The sequence below is a fragment of the Vigna angularis genome, chromosome 4 (assembly GCF_016808095.1).
Source record: "Vigna angularis cultivar LongXiaoDou No.4 chromosome 4, ASM1680809v1, whole genome shotgun sequence".
Taxonomy (NCBI): domain Eukaryota; kingdom Viridiplantae; phylum Streptophyta; class Magnoliopsida; order Fabales; family Fabaceae; genus Vigna; species Vigna angularis.
The window spans coordinates 5,998,221-6,023,585 of NC_068973.1; the positions used below are offsets into that span (position 1 = coordinate 5,998,221).

General features: G+C 28.4%; 1 protein-coding gene across 1 annotated transcript; it reads right to left on the bottom strand.

Moving 5' to 3' along the window:
• Nucleotides 1-6,331: 6,331 nt before the first annotated feature.
• LOC108331072 (uncharacterized) lies at nucleotides 6,332-7,249 on the bottom strand. Its single transcript, XM_017565688.2, has one exon. It carries the CDS (start codon nucleotides 7,137-7,139, stop codon nucleotides 6,549-6,551), a length of 591 nt encoding a protein of 196 aa, XP_017421177.1. The 5' UTR covers nucleotides 7,140-7,249; the 3' UTR covers nucleotides 6,332-6,548.
• Nucleotides 7,250-25,365: the final 18,116 nt, after the last annotated feature.

Below are 25,365 nucleotides of genomic sequence, written 5' to 3' on the forward strand. Positions count from 1 at the left end.
TTATCAAATAAAAAATTTACATAAATAAATGGTGATAACATATGATATTTTATAATGATAAAACTTTTAAAATATTTTCCATCTAACTTTTTAATCACTTACCCATGTTGAGTGTTATTCCATGCAAACTATGGGCTGAATATGAGACCAAAAACACGACCACCTTTTTATTGAAATCAGAAACATCCCACAGAATTGAGACATTGCAAATGGTATATGGTCACAAAACAACCTTTGAATTTGCAGAGAACGTGAAAGTGTCAACTCACCTATCCAACACTTGGTAATGTTGTTCACACTTTTAGTAACATTGTTCAGAACTTCACTATCGATATTGACACACTTTTAGTAACTTGTGATTGAGTTTATAGCTTTCCTAATAATGGATGCTAATAAACTATATAAAAAATATATTATTTATACGTTGGAGCAATGCACAAATTAAAAACTGATAAATCAACAGAGTTATCAAAGGAAACAAAAATATCGAAGTTAGAGTGGATACAATGTTTGAACTTACCTTTTAGATTCTTTAACCTGATAAACTAGTATTTTAGATGAAATTCTATCGTGTTTAAGGCTTATTATTTACATATGTATTTGTTTTACACAAAATCAATATCTTAACTTACCTGAACTTAAAATAAATATCAATTATATTTTTTTTTGTAATTATTTAGGCTAACAATCTCGTGATTTTTTTTATTTAAATGGATGAAAGTGCAATACTAATTAAATAATCTTATTCAAAAATAATAAATTTATGTTTGGCCCTCAACTTAAAAAAGAGAGAGGTTCTTATGCTTATTTTCAAAAGATCTGGTTTTAAAAGTTAAACATATAAAAGTGAAACAAGATAATAATTAAATCATTAAGAAAATGAAGTAACGATTTAAAAAGTGTAAGGTTATTTTGAACACATATTAAAATTAGAATTGAAAGGAGCAACATAAAAACAGAAACAAATATAAGAGTTAATCTAAACATATAAGAGTTAAAATTTTTAAATTAGAACTGAAAGGAGCAACATAAAAACAAAAACAAATATAATTAAAAATATTAAAATTTATGAAGAACTTTAAATTTAATTTAAGACATGAAAAAAAAACTTAAGAACTTGATATAATTTGGTGAACAGATCATCAAAATGAGTTTTTCATTAGAATTTTCAATGACGGTACAAAATTATTAGTATTACATGAATATTTTTCCACCCTAAATTGTCATCTTAGATTCTTATTTATACGGCTATTTTGACTGTCCTTTGCAGTGAGAGTATTACAATACTGTCAAAGACTCACTAGTGGTTTATGGGAAGACATTTGTCTTAGAAGTATATTTTCATTATCTTCCCACATTCTTTATAATAACTTGTACCTCAATTAACGCAACTTCCTCGTAGATTTTCTTTGAAAATGGTTTCTTATTTGACTTTTATACCGTTATGCTTAAAGCCCTTTTTGTCCCTTTCTCAATTATAATACTTCTAACTCATATTTGTGTTCTTTTAACTCTAAACTATGCCTCCCACTTTGATCAATGGATCTATGTTCAAAAATATCTTTTCATTCACATTTATCTAAATCATTTAAATATATCTCGAATTTGTTTCCAATTTTTTTCTCAATTTTTACTTATGGTGTTAAAAGATGCTTCCAAAAGCTATGATGCATTAATATCATACGTATATCGGATTTGATATGTATTTGTACAGTTTTGGTCCAAAAAATCTGATAAGAATAGTATCAATACATTAATATATTTATTTTGAAAATAATAGGATACTATATGTAAATTGAAAGTGCATAATAATTATTATAAATTTGATCTAAATTAAAATCAATTGTATTAAAGTTGTTAATATAAAAAAACTATAAATTATTGTCATCGTTATTTTATTGATTAAATACTTCGTTCATAAATATCAATCGAGTATTTTAAAGTATAGGAAACATACACGTAATCCAAATTGAAGTATCGTCATGATTCCATGGGAATGTCACTTTGGATATAAAAAAAAATTAGCATTATCTTGTTATGGATTTTCTTCTTTAATCTTTTCTCGGTGTTCATATCTACTTTCTTTTTCTTTTTCTTAACCATCATTAAATGTTTTCCATGATTATGCTCTTCACAATATTTTTAAGAATTATATCATTAATATTAATGACTTGAATTGTGGTTATAATAACCAATTATTATATTTTATTTTTAGTTAAGATATACTTTTTTTTTGCCACATTTATTATATAATAAATGTTAAAATTAAATTTTTATATTTACTCACTCTTTTTCTCTCTTGTACTCTTCTATTTTTTATTTCCATTGTGTTCTTTTCAATTTTTATCTCGTAATGATCGATGGTTGGCACCTCCTTCTTTATTTATAGACGTTGTTCTCCACCACTATTTGGTGAAACTGAATTGTTAGACTTCATCAGTAAGAAGTTTTCTCCAATCTTCTTTGCTTGGAAGAAGAAACCAAAAAACTATGAAAAATATATATTATCATCATGCTCTATGATGCTCTATTCTTGGCATCATGTTTTTTTTTGGCCATTGAAGACCAACCCTTCTTTCAACAATTTGAAAGAGTTATTTCTTCCACATAAGAAGGATTAAATTTAATTCATAATTAATAAATTAGGATAACTTTGTGGATATATAACCACCAAGTTTTATTATATTGGTCCTACTAGTAAGAACTAACTACTAGAAGTTGTTTGAGAGTTGAGAAAGTTTATAACTCCCATTAGAATAACATTGAGATCTTTAATCTTATCAACTCAATATATTCAATATATGTTCTTTTGATATGTCGATGTTAGTTGCAGTTGTGCATTTATTAAATTGAACTTCCTTGTGGAACTATTTCCCTTGCCCTCCTATAGATGTTGCTAGGGTTAGGGAAACACTACATTGTTAGTGCTTTTAATCAAATCATAACTTGGAAGATGGAATCCAATTGTCTAGAAAATCATATGGACAATTTATTTCAAATCATTACAATGAAGATCTTGATGTTGAAGTGATTGAAGCTAAACACATAGTGTTTTTAGTTTATTAGCTATCTGCTTCTGAAGATCTATTTAGGTTATACCAAACTTCTACAATTTAGCATTTCTTATTCGTAAAGGCACTCTTTGACTTGTGAGAGAATCAAATTGGGGTTAGAATAATGTGGATGGGAGAAGCTAAGGTGGAGGTGGTGTTGTGTGTGAATTTTGGGATGGAGATGAAGATGGAGGTTAGGGTGGATGAGCGGGTGGAGTGGGATCTATCAATGAAGATATGTAGAAGGTTGGTTGGGAGAGAGAAAAAAGGTGTGACATGTGTCATCACAAGAATGGATTTAGTTATGTAATCCAAAAGCTATGATAGAATGTTGTTTGCTAGGTCAAATAAGAATTTAACATAGTTTGGTTAGGGAGACGGTATTTATTTATTTTTAAAGTGTTAGATCAAATTGTAACGGGATATGAATGAATTCTAATTTACATGAGAACTAAAAACATATTTAACCTTATATATAATTATCTAATCTCTAAACCATTTTACATGAAATGAAAACCAATATTTCTAAATTCATTTATACTATTGAGAGAAAATCCAAATTGAGTTGAAAATTGTTCTTGAAACCTTTTTTGTTCAAATTCTATGATCAATACCGTGAGTGAAAGAAAATACAGAGGTTATCTTGGTTATTTCTTGTGTTGTTTTGATCTTATTCCAAGTGATATTGTTTTCTCAATGCAATTTCAATTTTTAGACTATTTATAAATAAAGTTTCTAGGTATCGTTTAGTATTAGAGCGTTTTTAGGTATAGTTTAGTAACATGGTGTTACTAGGTGCGTAATCAAATCTTTAATAGGGTTTATGACTTATTTCTTTAGTTGTTTACTTTTATGTTTTTGATGTATATGCTTGCAAAAATATTAAAATTTTAGTATAAGCTTACTTGGTGTGGTTGGACAAATCGATGTAGCTCTTGAATTAAAGTGAATCAATATAAAAAATATATGTTTATGTCTTTCTCTCTATATTATTTGTTTATTAATATTATTTGATTTTTTTTTCTCAAGATTGAAAGAAACTAAAACTAGAATTAAAAAATTAGTTAAAATCCGATTCTAAATTTTGCAAAAGTTTAACTCAAACCCTAAACTTAACAACTCTTTCCCCCTTTCTTCCTGTTACTATTATTGTTATTATATTATTATTATTATTATTATTATTATTATTATTATTATTGTAAATTATTTTTGTATATTAATGCTTTCACTATTCAAGTTTTCAAAAAGGACCATTGGAAGATGTACTCTTTTAGAACTATTGCTTATTAGAATTTTGTTTAGAGAATTATACTTTCTATTGATATTTTCAAACGTATGATACTTTGAGGTGGTTGAAACACATTCCAGTCTCTGCACTTAACTATGTGTCAGTAAAAATATCAAAAAGTGCTTTTACATGTTTATAATTGGTATTTGTGTCAGTATCTATTACAAAGCACTTCTGAGACAACATTTATTCTACTTGACTTGTTTGAAGACTAATGTTTGTATAAGAGTTTTTATTGTTAGGCTCTACAACATAGTCATCTGACTAGGTCATTCCCATTCTTTTCGAATTGAAGGAATTACATTTCATGCTTGTCATGAACAATATGGTTGTTTGTAAATGATATGGCAGTGTGGCTCTTTCTCGCTTCTTCATAATATATGTCTGATACTTCTTGCTGACATTGTTTGATGTTGTAAGAGAAAATAAATTTAGGTAGAAAATAAAAAAAATAAAATTGTAAACTAAAAAGATCTGTATAATTTGAAACAACCCAAAGCAATGAAAAATTATTTTTATGAATCCATTGCTTGTGTTGATTTCATGAGAAGTAAATATAATTGTATTTATCTCAAATTTATAGTAACAAATACTTCACATATATGTTGATATCGTTCTAATAGCAAGTAAGTTTGAAATTATAAAAGTAAAGACGACACTGAAGACAGAATTTGATACGAGACACTAAAATGTTTATAGAGATCAAAATCATTGGATAAAAAAGAACTAAAACTTCTATATCTGTCGTATCTCAAAGGAGATCTATAGAAAATGTTTTACATTGACATATAATATTGCAGAATTCATGTGAAATCTTCGATACATTAGTGCAGAAATAATCTTTAATGTTACTTCTTATACGTAAAAGGTTGACTAGTGGTATTTTGGTAAATAAGTTGGTCTTGGCGACGTCAGACACGGAGACACCGACGTCTTGATTCCTGTTAAATCAGAAATCGTGAACCTGCGGTTACGCACACTTCATCGTCTTCCTCCTCGCCTTTTCTCTCTGCGACATTGCATTTTCAGGTGCGTTTTATCTCTTTTGAACCATTTAAATTTACTTTTACTTTGATTAAATTAGTCTTTGATGAATTATCTTTTATTTTAACCAATTAAAATGAGTTTTTGTTGTATTTTGGTGCCGTTTTTCTCATGTTTTTGGGTAGCGTAGTAACACCTTCTCCCTTTGCTAGTTTTCTCGTAAGAAAAACTTGCGTCTTTTGGATCTCATATAACATTTCAACCCAAAACCGAACCTGGGTCTTTGCCTAGTTCTCATGTCATCGTATTTTTTTTCATTAACGGTTGGAATGAAACTAGACAAGGACTCAGGTTCAGTTTTCGGTTGAAATGCCATAAAAAATCTAAAAGACGTAAGCTTTTCTTATGAGGAAACAAAGAAGAAGGTGTTACTATGCTATCCAAAGACACGAGATGCAGTCAGTTAATGCCATGTCCGACGTCTATAGTGCCCTTATACGTTGATTTTAGTGTAATCCTTTAGAGTCCGACGACATTATTTATAAAGACATCGAATCAGAATATGACGTTAAAAGCTCAAAATAACAAACGTTTAAAACCCTAGCAATGACATCGGAAATTCTTAAATTTTGAGTGAATTATTTTGAGTGGATCCTTAAACAAAAGCGCTTAAGTTTAAAAGTTTTTACTAATTCTGACAAAGACTAAAGCTAAAATGAAACTAAATACCAAGCTGAAGCAAAAGAGAAGAGAATAAAAATTCATTTATGATAGTCATCTTTTCACTTATCTTTGTTAAGTATTAATTTATTGTATTCTTCATTTTATATTCATTAGCTAGTCCTTGTTTGTGACGTTATTGTTGAACTTAGTGAAAACCACAACAACTTCCAATGTAGAGTTAGACCGAGGAGGAGTTGATATAATTCAGAAGTGTTTAACTAATGATTATAAACAAAATTGTTTTCGATGAAATTAGGATCAGAACTTGAAGCATAGCCATTAATGGCAACCACGGACTAATATTTCACTGGTGTTTTATTTTACGTTTATTACTTTGGTATATTCTAATTTCAGATTATGTACACGAACAAAGAACGATCTCATGGGTATCGGATCTAGAAGTAACAAAAAAACTTAATCCGTTCCGAACCGTTTCACCAAGCCGGCAAATCTGAATCTGTTCCGGCGAATCGGCGAGTTGACAAAATTGAAGAATTCGTTCACGAATGTTCTTCCGCTTTGGACATGAGAGACAGCCTGCTCGGTTGTTTCCGGAAGTCGCCGCGGCGGCGCTGCTGGTGCGACGATGGCCGGATCAGCGACGCCAAGGCTCTCTTAACGAGGTCGCCTTCCACACCGCGGTTTTTCACGAGCGAGTTCGTCATCGCCGATCGCCGCACGTTGAACCGATTCGGCGCATACTGTGGTGGCGCCGGGTGAGAGCCGAAGTTCTTGTGGAGGCTGCACCGGAACGAGCCAGGATGCGTCGACGGCGAGCACATGCAGGTCCGCTTCTGGTGGTGACTCTGCCGTTTGGCCGCCTCGCCAGCGCTGGTGCCGGCGACCGAAATGGAACAGTTCGGGGAGTTTGAACTGAAACGAGCAGAAGCGGAAGAACCGCAAAAATTGACACGTGTGGGAGACCTGGAGCGGTGGAAGAAGGTGGTGGAGCGTGTGGAGAGGGTTGAAGTTGAAGAGGCGAGGGCGGTGGAAGAATAAGACGCGGACGGTGGCCGGGAACTTCGAAATCTGCCGACTGGCGAGAGCGTTCGGAGGACAGGACCGCTTGATTTTCTAGAAGCTGCCGCCATTTTAGAGTGAGAAAGTGAATGTAGAGAGAGAAGCAAAGTAATGGTTTGGTTTTGGGTTTTCTGGAAGAGAGAAGGGATGGACCCTCTGGTTTTGCAAACCTTACTTTACTCAAACAATGTTTATATAGGAGTTCATGGAAAGGGCAGAGTTGGAAGATGACGACGTTTTCATTTTTTTTATTCAGGTTTTTCTTTTACGTATTTTCGTTTCTAACCCTTACTTATTATTACTGCAAAATATTTGAGTCTCTTTCATCAAACATGTAGGACAAAACACTGTTTTATATTTAAAAAAATAGAAAAAAAACTTTATTTCTTTTTAATTTATCCGATTTTTTTATCTTTTACGTAAGTTAATTTAAATTTATACTAATTTTAGTTTATTAAAAACCTATTTTATTTTACTTTTGTATCTTTAGAACTTTTTATTAAAAAATTCCTGTCAATAATTGATATTAAAGTACAGAATTCTATTCTTAAACATTATATTTTAATAATGTTAGAAATATTATTTTAATAATATTTAAATAAAATAAAATCTAAGACCATTAATAAGGTTGTTCTTTTGCGACTTTTCCCATAAATTTTAGGATAAAAAGGAATAAAATTAACTTAATTTTTTACATATAGCTGATTTAAATTTTATTTTAAATTTATTTATATATATATATATATATATATAATAATTTTAACTTAATTATAAAGAAATAAGTCAAAAGAAAATTATATTTTTCTTCTATAAATATTTGTGAAGAAACATATTTAAATATATACCTAATTATTGGCATTTTTTCAGAACTAACCATTTTATATAAATTATGGTTCTTTTGTATCTAAAAAAATCTTTTAAATATACAAATATAATTTTTATTGATGAATAGCGTAAAAGAGGAAATGTGCAAAGTGCAGGGACTTGAATGCAAAAGTTAAATTTGAAAGTAGCATTGGTGTGATTAGATAAGGTGGGACCGAGGTAAAACTGACACTAACTTTGGTTCTGACAGCCAACAGGTTTCTGTTCATCAGTTGCAAAACTGTGGGCTCGCCCATGATAAAATAAAAGTTCACCTATTTTATTTGTTTTTTAATTAGAGACTAAATTAATAAAATTTTAAAAATACTGTTAGAATTAATTTTAGGTCAATCTTTATAAAAGTTAATAAAAGTATTAATCAAGGATCATTTGTGTTTTGATTATGTTACAGAAATTGTTTATACTTGGAGTTTGGCTCACACGGAATAATATTCATTAATAGTTGTTAAAATTTTATGTTTAATTCATCAAGACTAATTGTGTTTCTAAAAAATTAACCGGCCAAATCATAGCACATTAAATGTCTTTAATCCTTTGTTTAAATTGAGGAATGAGAAGGAGAAAGTGATTTTTTTTTTTGAATTATTTATATTAAAAGAAGTGGACGATAAAGAAGAAAAGTGATTGTAGAGTACGTGACAGATTTTTTTTATTATTTATTCTTCAGTTCTTCTCTTTCTTAATTCAAAGAATTTAATTTTTTATTTAATTTTTTTCTATCAACTAGTTGGATGACCTATTAGAAATAAATGTTAGTATGACTATCTTAACTCAACTCTAATTTCTATAAATCACAAAAAAAATTCTTGTTAGTATGACGTTACAATCGTTATAGTCCATTCTTTTTATAAAAGAAATATATAAAAACTCTTTACTAACTTTTCATTCCGTTGATTGAATCATATGATATTGAAATTCGAACTTAGATATGAACCATGTATGAGTTTAGACTCATAATATTGACTCATTTAATTTAAGACTTCAGTCTTTAATGTTGACTCATAATGTAAGCATCTTTGCTTTTGCTTTTCTTGATTCTGCTTTGTAGTAAGTGTTAATCATTATGTGCTATGGCAAGAATGGATATTACATGTAAAATTCTGATGTTGAATGTGATCATCCTCATGGTTATTTGCTCTAATAATATGCTATTGTAACATGCTCCTGTGCATTTTTATTGTACTGTTGATTTGAGTTCATCTTGTCTTCAGTATATGAACATTTTACTAGATTTCCTTACTAATGTGTTTAATGGTACAATAGGGGACCAATGGTGGTCACAATATAATTGAATTTGGTTGTAAGTGATTCTAAAAATTACAGTTTATGTAGAGACAAGTTTTATAGTTTTGCAGTGTCCTGATTTATAGTGTTTATGACTGTCTAAGACTATCCAAAATTATGAAATGAAAGTAAAATAATTTACATTAATTATTCCTAACCATAAAAGTTAACCATGTATAGACTCAACAAGCAGATGTTGTTAGTGCTGAAATGTTAAGGAAACGTTGAGATCATCCATTTATCAAGATACTATGATGAAGCAATGACAAACTTGAATCTTATTATGTTATGAAAAACTTTTTGGATGCTTCAAAATGCCTACAACCTAACAAATTACTTAGAGAAGCTACATGAGAGGGGTCTTGCTTCTAAAGATCACACCACACTTCTGTTAAGGTTAACAACTTACATGCTCAAAATGATATTCATAATAGACTCTTAAGAGTTGTATATATCCAATGCATTGAACTTTTCTCATGATGGTGCAAATTTCTTTAATGGAAAATATAGGCCAAAGGCAAAAAAAGGTTTATATAAAATGAAAAAACTACTCATATACAAATGAAAAAACAGATAACATTGTAGATATGTGTTTTGTCACTGTTATTTACTCTACAATAATGAACAAGTGAACAAGTTTATAAACAATAATCAACAAGTGAACATTGTAGGATTTCTAACATTATTCTAACATGTGAAACAAAAGGTTGAGATATACTAAGGATCCTAACAATTAAAATTATATTTTGAAACAAAAAATGCATAAAAGAAAACATATCTTAAAAGCCCTTTAAATCTTCACTAATCGCAACACCAGTAGCTCAATCAAGATCTCCTAACAATGCACCAAAGGGTTTCATATGTGAACCAAACTACACACTATTTTGTGTCCAGTATAAAAAAAAGGGATCAAAATCCGTATGTAAATCTAAATTTTCTTGTAGTATGTGTTAAATAAGTTAATAAGAAGCATTTATAGTGGGGGATAACAAGATAGACATCAAAGAAGTATGATTAGACAAGAAAAGATTGATTTTGAAGCAAATATTCGCGCCCAATGTTACAAAGTCAGAGAGAAAATTTAGCTACAAAGCATCAAAGGTCTGGGCAGTGGTCGAGCAGTGGCTAGTGGTATTAGGCGGTAATATAGGCGCTAAGGCCTTGTTCACTTGAATGGATTTGGGGGAGAGTAATTGAGGGGATTTGAGAGGATTTGAAGATAAATTTTGTTGTTGTTTATTTGAGTGAATTTGGAGGTAAATGAGAGTGGATTTGGAAGTAAATTTTTTTAATCTGTCACGTCAATCAAATCCTACACTAATTCTCAAAAACTATACTTTCAAATTCATTCTCACTTACCTCCAAATTCACTCAAATAAACAACAAAAAAATTTATCTTCAAATCCCCTCAATTACTCTTTCCCAAATCCATTCAAGTGAACAATACCTAAGAAATACTGAGATGACATCGGGCGGTGACATCACTGAATATCTTCCTTCCTAAATTTCTCTCCATCTAGAGTAACCTAGAGAGACCCTTAGAGGTTGTTTGGAGTGTTGGGAAGCTCTCCCACTCTTCCTTTGGTCTTCAATCTTCATCCTTAGCATTTTCTCTCTTTTGGAGTTGATGAGGGAGATGATTTACAAATTTAAGGTGTTGATGCAAAAGGGAGACAATTGGAGCATGGAGAGCTATCAAAAACATTGGGAGAGAGCTTGCATCTTCTCTTTGATTTTCATTTCTTCCCTATCTATTATATCTGTAAATATTAGATTCTCTATCGCGGAGAGCTAAACCCATTATTGAGATTAGATGTAATAAATTGAATCTTGTGTATTTTGTGATAATACATATATTTTTCTATTTCAATGTTAGTATTTGACTTCTATGCTTAATACTTGCTTTGATTTGACAATTCATATCTTAATACTTGGTTCTTGAGGTATTAGAAAATATATTTTGAACTTATAACTAAAATTAAATACCTAATGTGTTATTTAAGGATAGTCGTTAGTAATCTTAAAACACATGAACTTAATGCATTATTACTTGTTGATGATTCAAGGAATTAGAGCTTTATGAGTTATCATAAGTTCAAAATAACTAGGTATAGGATTTGAGTAATTTTATACGTTAATTTTGACTTGAATTTGAAATTGAGATAGTTATAAATATATAAAAATAAAATGAAGTATATAGAATTTAATCTTGAAAATTGTAAATACTATATATTAATTTTTTTCATATCAATTGTTTGATGAAATACTAGTTTCTTAATTTTTTTATAAATTTTGTTATCTAATTGAATTATGAATTATAAAAGTTATCATATCTTACATGTGACATCCCAAAATATATAGCAATGTATATATGTAGAATGCATCGATTATAATAATAGAAAGCAGTTAAGAGTACACAATAGATAGGATTAAGGAGTACAATTATACAAGTCTGGCTGGGAAGTTTTAAAACTTAAGTACAAATTCATAATTCTCCAAAATACAGATCATGATAAAATGAAAGCTAGAAGTCTTTCAAAATAAATAGCTATTTAAATTAAGAGCTAGTAAAAATCCTAAGCACTAGGGGCTGGGTCTTCCTCAACTTCCAAAGCTTGCTCCAAAAGTACATCATCACCTACTGCTCACATCCAAAGGATTGGATGATCATCGCAAGGGGGAAAGCAAACACATGCAACACATACAAATGCAAGGGTGAGCTAGGTCTCAAACAATCATACAATTCATTTTCAATCAATCTAGCATTTCCCAGAATATCCATACACACATAAACACCTTAGTCATCATAAACATAAGCATTTATTTCATAAAACTCATCAAGACAGCATCCTATCATGTTAAGACTCCTAGACACGTCCGGACATAGAATGTATGTAGAGCTGGGGCGGGTTGTGCACTTGTGATGGCCTCTACTGCTTTGCAAAGCCATTGCCGAGGGGTTCCACCCGACCATACACAAGGCTAGTCCGTTATCGCGGAATAGACCTCCAGTGATAGCGTCTACCCTAGGACCTCCCACTACTCCCACCACACGCGTCAATCCTCTCTAAGTGAGAATGAAAGACCGTTGGAGTGTTAGGGATAACCCCCCATATGGAAGCCTCTTACATTCATTCAATACACTAACTGATCCCACCGAGAGATCTAAATTTCCGATTCAATCCGACCATTTTAAATCTCATGATATTCCTTTTGGATCAACAATGTACATCATAAACCACTTATAACCATACACTTTCAACCAATTTGGATCACATGAAAATGCATTCATAAATTGTAACTGAAATATTTAAATAACATAGCTTACTGGAATGAGGGGAAACATAATAGAAAACATCACCACTTAAATGGACGAACACTATTTGGACGAACGCCAAAATCCCTTGGGTATTTGGACGAACGTCATAAACCATTGGACGGACACTGTTTGAACGAGCGCTCAACGATCAAACCTTATGAAGACCGAACGTTCACAATCACTAACAAATATCAAGACCGAACGCCTAAGATTCAAACCTAAGAATACAAACTTAAGGCTGAACGCTCACAATCGCAACTAAACCAAGGCCGAACGCCACCAATATGAACGCTCGCTACTACCTATGGACGCTCGCTACTAATTCAACCTCTGACCGAACGCTAATTAAACCATCAACTGATCGAACACTACTAAACCAGCGAATGAACGAACACTACTAACCAACACCTAAGCGATCGTTACTAAACCATAACTTGAGCGATCGTTATTTAAACCAATGACCGAACGCTATTAATATCATCCCCTAAAACCGAACGTTCTCCAGACAAGGATGAACGCTAAATGCCTAAGCCAAAGCATGATTATGACCGAACGCTACTACTAAGAACGAACGTTAACCAAACCAACATTTGACCGAACGCCACTCAGCACATGGCATGACCAATCGTCCAAATCCGTCATGGACGAACGGTCAGTTTTCGCATTCTGCAGAATTCTGCAGAATGGTAGCAGAACCTCCCTTGACCATTTCTAACCACTTTTCTCAACTTCTTAGACTCTTAATTCTCGTTTTAGACTTAATTAAACTTATCCAAATGATTCTAAGCATTTCTACTACCATTTTTAAGTGATTAAAGTTCACTTTCAGCTCCAAAACACTAACTTCAACAACTTAGGGACCCAAATTTGATTTTACTACTTGGAACATGTTTTCGACCACTTTTATGTTTCTAACAAGTCACAATGGACTTGTCTAGGCTGCCCAAACAGTCCAGGAACACTGCAGCCCTCATTTACTCAAAATCCCTACCTCACTTCCTCTAAAATAGCCCAAATTGATCATAAAGACACTTGATTTCCTTTCTAACAGCACTACCACCGAATTTTCATGTCAACATAGATCCAACATACACAATTCCATCACTCCAAATCATTCCAAACAGTTTATAGCCATCCATCACCAAATTCACATAATACACACTTCCATACGGTAAAGCAAGAGTAGAACTAGCTCCCCTTACCTGGAAGTTGAGCAGTACAACTTGCTAGAATACTTTAAACAGGACCCCCACACAGCGGAGAACCAAACCGGACCTACAGATCACCGCATTAGTGACAGCCAACAACTCTTAGAGCTAGAATAGGGCAAGGAATGAAAGGAAGAATACACAAGGCACATGCAAGAGCAAAATCGCATGCCCTAATTTCAAGAACAGTGGAGGAAAAGGGAAAAACCACTTACCCACTATAGAACGCGAAACCGATCGGTTCAAGTCGAAGCTCTCGACTCCGGAAACGCAGAATCACCACTTAAATGACAATGCATTGGCTGGTGCAGTGTGGAGATTAGAGAAAAGGTAGAGGAAGAAGAAGAAGCTTTCTAGAGAGAAGAACACTTTTAAAAAAATGAGTTCAGCTTCTTTTTTCTAAAAGTTTAGCAGAAACTATAAAATTGTTTTCTTTTTAATAAAAAGCCCCTCCCCTTTTTCTTAATAATATTTTCACCCATCCTCTTTTAATATATACATATATATATTTTTAGTTCTTACATTACATAATTTCTACTAAAAAAACATATTTATTATTTGTTATGTACGAAATTTCTGTTTTCCACTAACAATTATTTATTTATTTATTTAGAATGAATTTTATAAATTTTTATTCGTAGTTCGTAATTAGTAACTTTTTTAGAATGAATTTTACAATGCTAATGAATCAAATATAATTTTCTTCGTATTAACTTTAAAAAACTGGAGATATTTAATTACTAAAGTAAAGTGATATAAAGTAACACAAGTCAGTTTGGAAAATTATAAAAAAATATTATATTCCTTAAAATTATAGTTTTTTTTCTTCATATTATTGCATATAAAAAATTCAGAAGATTCCTTAAACATATAGTTACAAATTTGGGTACTATTGCTTTTTTATAATTAGTTATATGATATCTAAAATTAATTTCATTTATAATATCAACAGTATTATTTAGTAATAAGAAATTCATAAAATTCTTAATCATTATACACTAAAATTATAAAAAAAAGAAAGATATTTAAAGACGGTTTGACAAGTAACACATGACCATATAAGATATGGTAATTATTTTATCAAATTATAATAAAATGTTCAAATACTTTTGATCTTTTTATTTAATATATTAAAATATCATCATTATTATACATCATCATTGCGTGTAAATTTTTTATTCTAGGTATTGTTATATTTAGGGTTATACCTTAAAAAAAATCATTAACCAACAAATAACTTTAAAGAGAAAAATAATTAATTACTCATTAATTTAAATATTAATTTATAAACTCAATCTAAATTATTATTTATTATAAATAAAAATTATAATTAATTTATAAATTAAAATTTAAATTGGTTTCTAATATCAATTATTTAAAAATTAGTATCTAAATTAGTTTCTAAAACAATAAATTAGAGACTAATTAATTCATTAATATATAAGTAAGATTAGAGATCCATTTAAATTCTAAAAACGAATTAGTTATAATTTTTTTATTCAAAATAAGAATGTCAATAATTTTTAATTTATAAATTGATATATAAATTAATCACTATAATAACTAATTATTATTTTTCCAAAATTTGGTCGTTATTTAATTATTTTTTTTATCGTTATTTAATGTTTTTTTTAATAATTAATTATTTTTACTATTATCATTACTATTTTTATTATATTAAAATAATCAAATTATTAAACAAGATATTAGAGTGAATTTTATCTTATTTTATTTTTGTTGTCGGTTATTTAGCAAAGAATTGTTTGTGTGAGTGAAACATTAATATTTGCCCTACATTACTCTTTCTGATATTATACTTAAGTATGTGTATTTAAAATTTGCTTATTTGTTTTAACCAAAAGTTTAAAAGTATGTGGAATTAATGGACATGTAAAGTTGATGATCCAACTTTTGTTGCATGGTTGAATGTAAGGAAAACACATGGGTGGCTCTTAATTTCTTGAGTTAATAATGAATTGGTTGCATGCCCAAAGGAAAGTAACTAAACTAGTGAGTTGCTGAATGGGACCAGTCAAGAAAATGACTCACACATATGCAGCCAGGTTAGGCACCTGCTTTTCAGACACATATAGGAACCACCTTTTCTTCGTCGAAAGATTCTCAATTGAAGAAAAATAACTAGAAAACAAGAACAGACACGTAGCTTCCATGCAACTCTGACTGTGTTCTCAATCTCAACCTCATTACTATCCACACGTTCTTTTTATCATCACACCATTTTATTACTTCTATTATATACCCTGCATCTAGACTCAAAAATGTACTATTAGATATTTATTATATATAAAAATAATAGAATTAGTCACGGAGTTTCATTAATCACCTTCTAGAATGTTTCAAAGGTTTTTCTCAAAAATAATTTTAAGTAAAAGAAAAACATAAAAAAAAATTCATGAGTTGAATTTAACTTAATATATATTTAGATTAAAATTGAAAAAAATGAAAAATGAAAAAAAGTCAAATTAAGCATGTTGCTTAGTGAAATTGGTTCTCCATCTCCTATTTTACTCGTGCACTTAAAGTGCACTGAAAATTGATTTATCCTTTAGAATTTAGTGGTCAAGTTTTTTCTCCTTTCTTCACAACCTGTCAAAGTTTCATCCCCACCCAATCATGTACCTTCTTATCCAGTTCTCCTTACTAATGTTTCATATCCACCATTTATTAATTTTCATAACTTCTCAATATATCCATCTCCAATGTTGAATAAAATAGCAATAAGGAAAATTTGAAGAGGAAAGGATTGAAAACATAATGTCTTTTATGCAACTCACTTATTCTTAACATGTAATATTATAAGAGTATAACACTTGTACAATAAATGAATGTTCAAGACTTGTACAATAAAAGGATGCGTACATGTTCAGTGTAATATAGTCTGTTAGACATGCATTTCTAACAATTATATTTATTGTCTTTGAGCAACAAAGGAAAACATTGGGAAGTCCTTTTCAGCTTCTATTATTTCGAACATGTGAAATCCTATCTATTAATATGATTAAAACAAATGGATGTAGAGAAATTTTTTACTTTGGCACAATTAAATGCTTGGACGTTGATGAAATACAAAGATTCAAATGTTTTTTTTCTCTTAAAATTTATGTGTATCAAATTTGTAACCTAATATTCTCTGAGCAGAATCTAATGTAAAGGAAATCAATGCTGTAACCCAATCAGACTTTTTTGTCTGAAAGTCTTTATTGTTTTTTTCAGATCTTTACAGAAGTCTAATATCTTTATTGTTATTAACAAATTTGAACAAGTATTAAGCTAAATTCTCAATAAACAAAACGGGTAATAAATTATTATTTTTAATTTGTTTATAAAATTATATAATCAATGAAGTCTAATATTTTGAATAAACCACACCGTAAATATAAGTTGAACTAAGTAACATGCATTGGAATAATATATATAACAAGTGCTGTTTTGAGTATTTAAAATGGAAACTATTGTTTTTAAATTCTAATTTTAGAATTTTTTTCAAGTTTGTATTAGCTTCATTTTATCAATTTCAGATAATATATTCCTACAATATATACAATTTTTACATTCACATTTGCTTTAAAAACTCAAACTTTTCATAAAAATGATTTTATCATATGATCGAACAAAGCATTTGATTTTTTTCAAGTTTATTCAAATTGAAAACTATTTGTAAGTTGCTAGACGAAATAAAGTGAGAAGAAAAAAAAAAGAGAGAGGGGCCAAAATCACTTCAATAAGGTTCGTCCATTCCCAATGAAAAATCTTTTTATCCCAAATGTCTTTAATATGTGTCTCACACAAATTAAAAACAATTGAATAAACAACTGGTTTCTGATGAAATGTGTTCATTTAAGCAGATATTGAAAAGATCCAAAAAGCTTGTTGCGTAAGAGGGTGGTGATCACTAATCAATTATTATGATTAGGTTCTTTGCATCCACTTTCAATACCAAACTAAAATCACCAATTATTTAGAGTGCCTTTCGACCAAATTAATCAAAACCAAATCCATGACCTTTTATATACCTTACACATGCACATCATTAATTCCCTAAAACATTTGTTCTATGATGTTTGGGATATGCCCATCTTTACAAAGAACTTTGCTCCAATCTTGTCGCAAAATGCTCTTTAAATTAAAGGTTGTTCACTTATTTTATACAACTCCCATCTGCACCTGAATGAATGTCAGACAACACTAATGGACCACTAATAATCGAAGCTTTCATTAATTAATTACTCATTATTATTAATTATTAATCTATCTACATACAGAGTAACAGAATGTGCACCCACTTTAAATATTGCACAAATCAAACATGTAATATATATGATTGTGATCTTAGATTCTCAAACAAAGTGATAGACAATAATATATATTACAAGAAAAATGACTTAATACTTTATGCACATATATATATATATATATATATATATATATATATATATTGCATGTTTGATTTGTCAATATATAAAGTGGTAAATTTGAGAATAGAAAAATAGGAGTAATTCCAAGTAATTCTACATTGATATTATGTGGCATAAGTGTCATATTTCTCCCTCACAAGTTGAAGGTATCATTTAAAAATGAAACAAGTGTCGGTTTATGTTTCTTTAGCCACAACAATCCAAGTCATCAAGTATTGATTATTTCTGTGGGAAAACTTTATGAGCGATTCCTTCAACTAATATTTAACTAAATATCCAATTTAAAATAGCTTCATTGCATAGTTTAAAAAGTTGAGTGGATCACTTAATGATCTACTTTTCTTTACTATATTACTATCATTATTATAAAATAGAACATTATAGAGGATGATAAAATACATTACTGGTATAATAATTTAGTTTCTGATACATTATGTTATTGTTTAATATTTTTAATTTCTTTAAAAACTTTCTTTGTAGAATAATAAATATTTCGTACAATGCATTATTTTTTCTATATTAGCCTTAACTACTCGTTGGTATTATTCTTTCCCCTTAATTTTGTTTTTCCTAATATCATCTCTAAACAAAAGAATAAAGGTTATTAAATCATGTTCTACAAAGTTAAAATATATATATATATATATATATATATATTATATATATATATATATATATATATATATATATATATATATATATATATATAAGTAAAAACATGCTCATGATGAGTTGACACTTTTGTAAAAGGAAAAATAGGCAATTAGAAGCAGTTTTTAATTGTTTGTCCTTATTAACTTCTTTCCAAAGGAATGGTAGACCATTGTTAGGTTCAGGGAGCGGTTCTGGGAGCCACGGCTCCCCGAAAGCTTTTTCATTTTATTTTTAAACATATTTTAAAATTATATTTTTATATTATTATCTTATGTATATTGTGTTAGTTAAAAAAAAGGTCTTTTTAAAACTTGAAAACTACGCTTTTTCTTCTGATTTTTTTTTCTTTCTCTTTCGTACCTTCATTTTTTTTTCACCTCTTGTTCCTATTTTAATTTTTAATACAAGTTTTTCATCATTTTTAAAATCAAATTATATGACAATGAAACTGAAAAGTTAAGAAACATTTTGGACCAAAACAATTTGTTCTTTTAAATAAGTTTATTTTCTATTTTTTTAAGCAATTTATTTTTCATGTTTTTTTCTACGTTAGTCAAATATGTGTATGTTAGATATCATCATAAAATCCTACTGTAATTGTTTATCAAATTCATTTTTGAATAAATAAAATTATTTTAGGCTTTAAAGTTATATGAGAGAAGAATAATATTTAGAAATCTACTTTAAGATAAAAAAAACTAATTATTTAAAAGTTGTTAATCTTCTAGAAATATTATGTTTTGATTTTTAGATTTAATTTGAAGTGTTGATAAATTTATCTTTTTCTAAATAATTGAGAAGTGATAAATTTTTATATTAGAAAAATTATGATAAAGAGTGAAAGAATTGTTTCTGTTTTAAAGAGGAGAGTTTGTAATGAAAATAAAAAAATACATCTACGTCAACTAAGTTAAAAAAATTCCATGAAAATCTAGAAGAAAATGGAAAACATCCTCTAAAGTTCATAAAGTTATATATAATGAATTTGAAATTTCTTTAGTAAGTAATATGATAGTCTATATTGAAAATCATATTGCAACAAATTTAATTCTATTCAAGATTTCAAATTATTGAAAAAGTGTAAATTAACACTTTGACTAAAGATAATATTTGACATTTAATGATAGATTTTTATGGTTATTTTATGATATGATAGTAAATAATAATAATATTTTTTTTATTCTACTACTTATTTTAAATAATAAAGGAATTGAAAACTTTTTTTTAATTAAAAAATAACTTATATATAAAAAATTTAATTTAGCATTCCTGAAATTTTTTGTCCCCCACTTATTAGGTTGTAGATAATAAATTACGATATGGACTCTTGTTTTACACAGTTTCACATTTGAACACTCTTGTTCTTCCTTGCATTCTCACAAATATTTAAATATCCTTCTTTTCTCTATTATCCCTCTATTTTTAAGCTTTTTCCTTTTGTTAATAGCAGATACATCCGCTTATCGAAGGCATTACTTTCTACCACTAGTTGGTGGTCAAAGTGTTTAACTTAATGACCAAGTTTGCCCTGATTATCATATTGGAGACGAAAGAGCTGTGAAAAACTTAAGTACCCATTTCCTATTATAATATTGCAAAAAAGAAACACTTCAATTGTAATAATTATAATAGGTTGTAACATCATAACATCATAATACCATATATGAATAACATGATTTATGACAATCAAAGAGTCTACATAATGTGTCTATTATTAATACATATAACTATTTCTCAACATAGTCTAGTATAACACAATTATATAAAAGATATCTAAGACTAAAATTATAAGTATATAAAAGATACTTAAGACCAAGGTGGTAACAAATTTTAACTCAATTGTGATATATACATGTCCAAAAGAAATAAATAAGTAAATGGGAAATTAGCTTTTGGAAACTTCATCTTGAAACCTTGAGTATAAAGTGTCACTAAATCTATTTTTCCGAAATCATACAGATATACTCAATGAGTGATGAATGATAAGTAAAACAGTGACACTAAGCTACAATGCAAAATTAGTGCCTAAATTAAAATTAGATATTACAAAAGGATGTACAATACATTTTTATTACAATTGTTTGTTTCACAATGGTAAAAGATATTAAGAGTTTCTCACTCTCACTTTTATGAATACTATAATTCAGATAATATATGCTGGAAAAGTTTTCTTATAGTACTTGTAATTTATACACGGAGTGTTCATATTTTGACGGTTGTAAATAAATATGTTCGAGATATCTTTATTGCAATTATGGTAGTATTGTATTTCTTCATGGTACAAAATTACTTGATTTAACTTGAGTCTATAATCTTTATGTCCAATTGAGTTTTCTTAGCGATGTGAAAATAAATTAAAATTTGTGAGTCAACTTGGTCTACTACAGGTTTTGGTCGAATTAGGTTGAAAAAATATTGAAATTTTGATACGAGTTGAGTCAATTTTGAACTTAACCCACTAAGAACTCGGCTCACCTAAGTTGAACTCGTGGTGAGTCGAGTTGACTCGCTAATCCACCTAATTTTGTTTTTGAATTATATTTGGAGTTTAAAATGATTTTATATTGTATTGTATTTTTTTATATTAAATTGTCTTTGAAATTTAACGTTATTTTATATTTGAACTAGAAAAAACTTGTTATTTTTTTTTCAATTGAAAAAAAAAACTTGTAAATAAGTGAGTCAACTTGTTTAACTTACCAATCCAGGGTGGATCGAGTTGGGTTCAAATTTTTTCGACTCGTTAACAAGTGAATTATGTTAGATTGACTCACTAAGTGAATGAAATTATGTGTTTTGATAACACATGCTCAATGTAAGTTAAGAAACAAGGTACAATATAAAATGTTATAAATAATATGTGTACTTCCTTTTTAGTAGTGTGAGATAAATGCACTTAATAATTGATATCAATTCCTTTCATGATGTATGAGAAAAGCCATTTACATGTAATCATTCAAATATCATGAGTTTATATACAGAAAGTTTTCACAAGATGTTGTTATTTTCTTCCACAATGAACCATTATATTAAATTTCTGTGCAAGTTGGCATCGGAAGATAGTACAAAACAAATATTATAAGTGTAACAATATCTTGGATCTTATCTAAATTTTGTATACATTATTCGCCTGCATCTAATTATCTTGCATATTTTCTATATATTCTATGTGCTTGAAAAGGAATAAACGTGAAGGAACTTCTACATTGATATTATATAGAGCTTGCGTCACTATATAAAATTGACCTTCACTTTGTTTTAAGGAAAGTAAATTATTTTTTACTAATATTGTTAATTGACGTGTGCAATTAAATATTAATTAGTAGTTAATATCCTCAACGACGTTACCAACATGAACCAATTTTAAATGCCATCTGTGATTGCTGTTCGTTTCCCCTTGTTTTACTCTTTTCTTCTCTTAATAAAATATTCTTGTGTAGGCTAATTCAGCAGCTATCGTGGTAGGGTAAAGTTTAATGTGAAACAGATTAAACCAGCGAAGCAAAAATACTAGAATAATAGAACAGAAAAATATTGGAAGGGTTTTCATGTGTCAGGAAGAAAATGAAAGATTCTTGACACATGACTAGGTTTTAGGTTGGTAGAATATTTCAAGTCTAGGGTTTTAGATGATTTTGTTGTGTCAAGAAAAAGAGACAGGTGACGAAACAATCAAAGTGCTCATAGTTGCATTCTGATAAATAATTCCTTAGCAATTCCTTTTAGGACTATATGTTATTTTTGATAATTGACTATGTGTCACTATTTTATTGATCCGTATATTTGAAACAGACTAATCACATGCTATCACATAAGTCGTTGTAAAAAAGTTGTTAAAAAGACATTTTCTTTTTTTTTCTTTTACTAAATATGATATTTCTTTCTAAATTATTTAAAACTCCATCAACATCTTCCAAATAAATTTTGACATCTAGGTAGTTATGATGATAGTTATCAATAATGAATTTTATTATATTATATTTAATCTTAAGTGATCTATGGATCTATTTATAAAAAAAATTTACTGAGCTTTTTATTTATAAAAACATTTACTATAAATTTTGTATATTTATAAATATAGTGACTATGAGTGATTATTAAATCAGTATTTATTGAAGAAAAAAATATTTATAGAATCAACTTGAGTGGACTTGTGTCATCATTGGAATAATATTTAATTCAATTATATAATAATATAGTAGTAGATAACTCATCATAATTAATAACCATAATATCAAATTATCTAAATTAATTATTTTATGGGAATAAGTTTGACTTTTTAATAATAAAGAAACTTAATAAACCTTATTGGATCGTACTCTTTAGTATATCTATTAGACTGGATAAAAACAATATTATTTATTGAAGTCTATAAAAAAAATAATAGTTTGCCATACTAACAATAATTAGTCAATAATATTATTAGATTTTTAAATTATAGATGTTAATTTATAATATAGTAGGGTTTAACTTTTGAAGATCCAATTTATTCTAAAATGTCAACTAAACCAACTATTCTATTAAAAAGTTTTAAATTGATTTTTAATTTCTAAGATCACTAATATATATCACTTTATAATATAATTAAAGTATGTTTAATGTATAATAGAATAGTATATATTATCATGTTTATAAGTTTAGTTAGTGTTCTAAATATATTTTAAATTATTTTATAATTCATTATATAAATAATATGATTATGATAGAAAATTAGTATGTTGCACCACAACATGTTGATCAATGGCTTACTAGTAGAAGTAGGTTGAAGTGAAAATTTTAAGAGTAACTCTTAGTGGGTGAAAGTTTTCCTTCTTTATCAAAAGGAATTTCTATATTTGTGTAGAGAAAGAGTGGAGAGAGAATTTGACATACGGATATTTATGTAGAAAAGTGGTAGAGGTTAATAATAAATTAGATTAATTAACTTAAATAAAATATAAATATTAAAATTAAATAAAGTTAATATCAATTTAAACGCCATTAAATTTGATATGATAAATTTAATTTATTTTGTATACTCTAGTTTCAATTTAAAATCGACTTAGTATAGTATAATCTATTTATTTGTGGCACTACGTAATTTACCCAATTGTTTAGTAACTAATAGTATCTTTGTAGTGCCATAATATAATATTTTACTTTAACATGTAAATAAAGTTTCATTAACAACAAACCTAAGAACGGATTAAGTGACTTTTTTATTTATTTTTTTAAATAACGTAATTTTAGTTAATTTTAGTGTGTTGAATGATCAATTTTAATTTTCCAATAAAAAATAATAAAAAAATCAGTTAAAAGTTAAACAAAATTAACTAAAGTTAAGTGATTTTTATTGAAAAAAATAACTGAACTAAATGGAATTGAAACTTATTTTATACTTGAATTGTATTTTTAAACTAAATAATTTTTCCGTTATGATTTGATTTTTACAAATTGAATTACTAATAAAGTCAACTTTTGAAACTGCAATAAATTATACTCAATATTTTAAACAATTGTGTAATGCACAAACATACTCTATGGCGTTATAATAAGTAGGCTTCTACATTTGTTTTTAAAATAATACTGTTTTATTTGATCAATTTTAGATAAACCTAATTAAAATCGAATCATTTCAAAATAAATGTGCAAAACACCTTTTTACTAAAGTTATTAGTGAAGTAAAAAATTTAAAATTTTGCATTTTAAATAATTTACCAAGTATTATAATACTTAACTGCATAGGATATTTATGAAACATGATACTTATTATTTATATAATAGTTTGATGTAATTAAAAAAAAACATAGCATATAGCTAGTTTTGGTTCAAAACAATTCAATGAACCTTATAAAACAATTGAGCTCACTTTTGTAGTTTTGTTGTTTCAACAAACTACATGAATAGTTTTTCCTAATGCGTGTTTGAGTCTATTTAGAACTTTCTAAAGATAAAATCTTTTTTTCGCAGAGCAGCAAGAGAAGGAATTAATTTATATTGGTGGATTGGAAGAAAAACGGGGTTATGTTTAATCTAAACATTTTCCCAAACACAGTTCAGTTTATGTAACACTGAAAATCTTAAGATGGCAAAACTTTTCTGGACTATGAAATTTTATTCAGAAAAGAAGATATCCAATATCAACTAAAAACAAAATAAAATTATAATATGCTGATATATATATATACAAATCATATTTTATTAAATTAATTTTATAAGATTGAATTAAACATAAATCTAATAATTAAAATGTATCATCGCAATATTAAACACAATTATATAAAAGAAGCTGCTAGAAACTATTGCTAACTACAAATGTAACAGGAGAAAACACAGCATGTACCTAATCATCAGTTTCTATTGAATGTTTTCTTGTCATTTCCCAGAATTTCAAAACCTGTGAATGCATGCATATCCATAATAGTGTTCTTAACCTCCGGAAAGAAAAGAAGAACAGAGAACAAGAGGTTAAGTTAATTATATATACTCGTAGAAACAGGAAATAGGAGAAACCCAAAGAGCTGAATCGAGA

Coding starts and splice junctions, on each gene's coding strand:
- LOC108331072 (XM_017565688.2), bottom strand. CDS start 7,139: ATGGCGGCAGCTTCTAGAAAATCAAGCGGTCCTGTCCTCCGAACGCTC.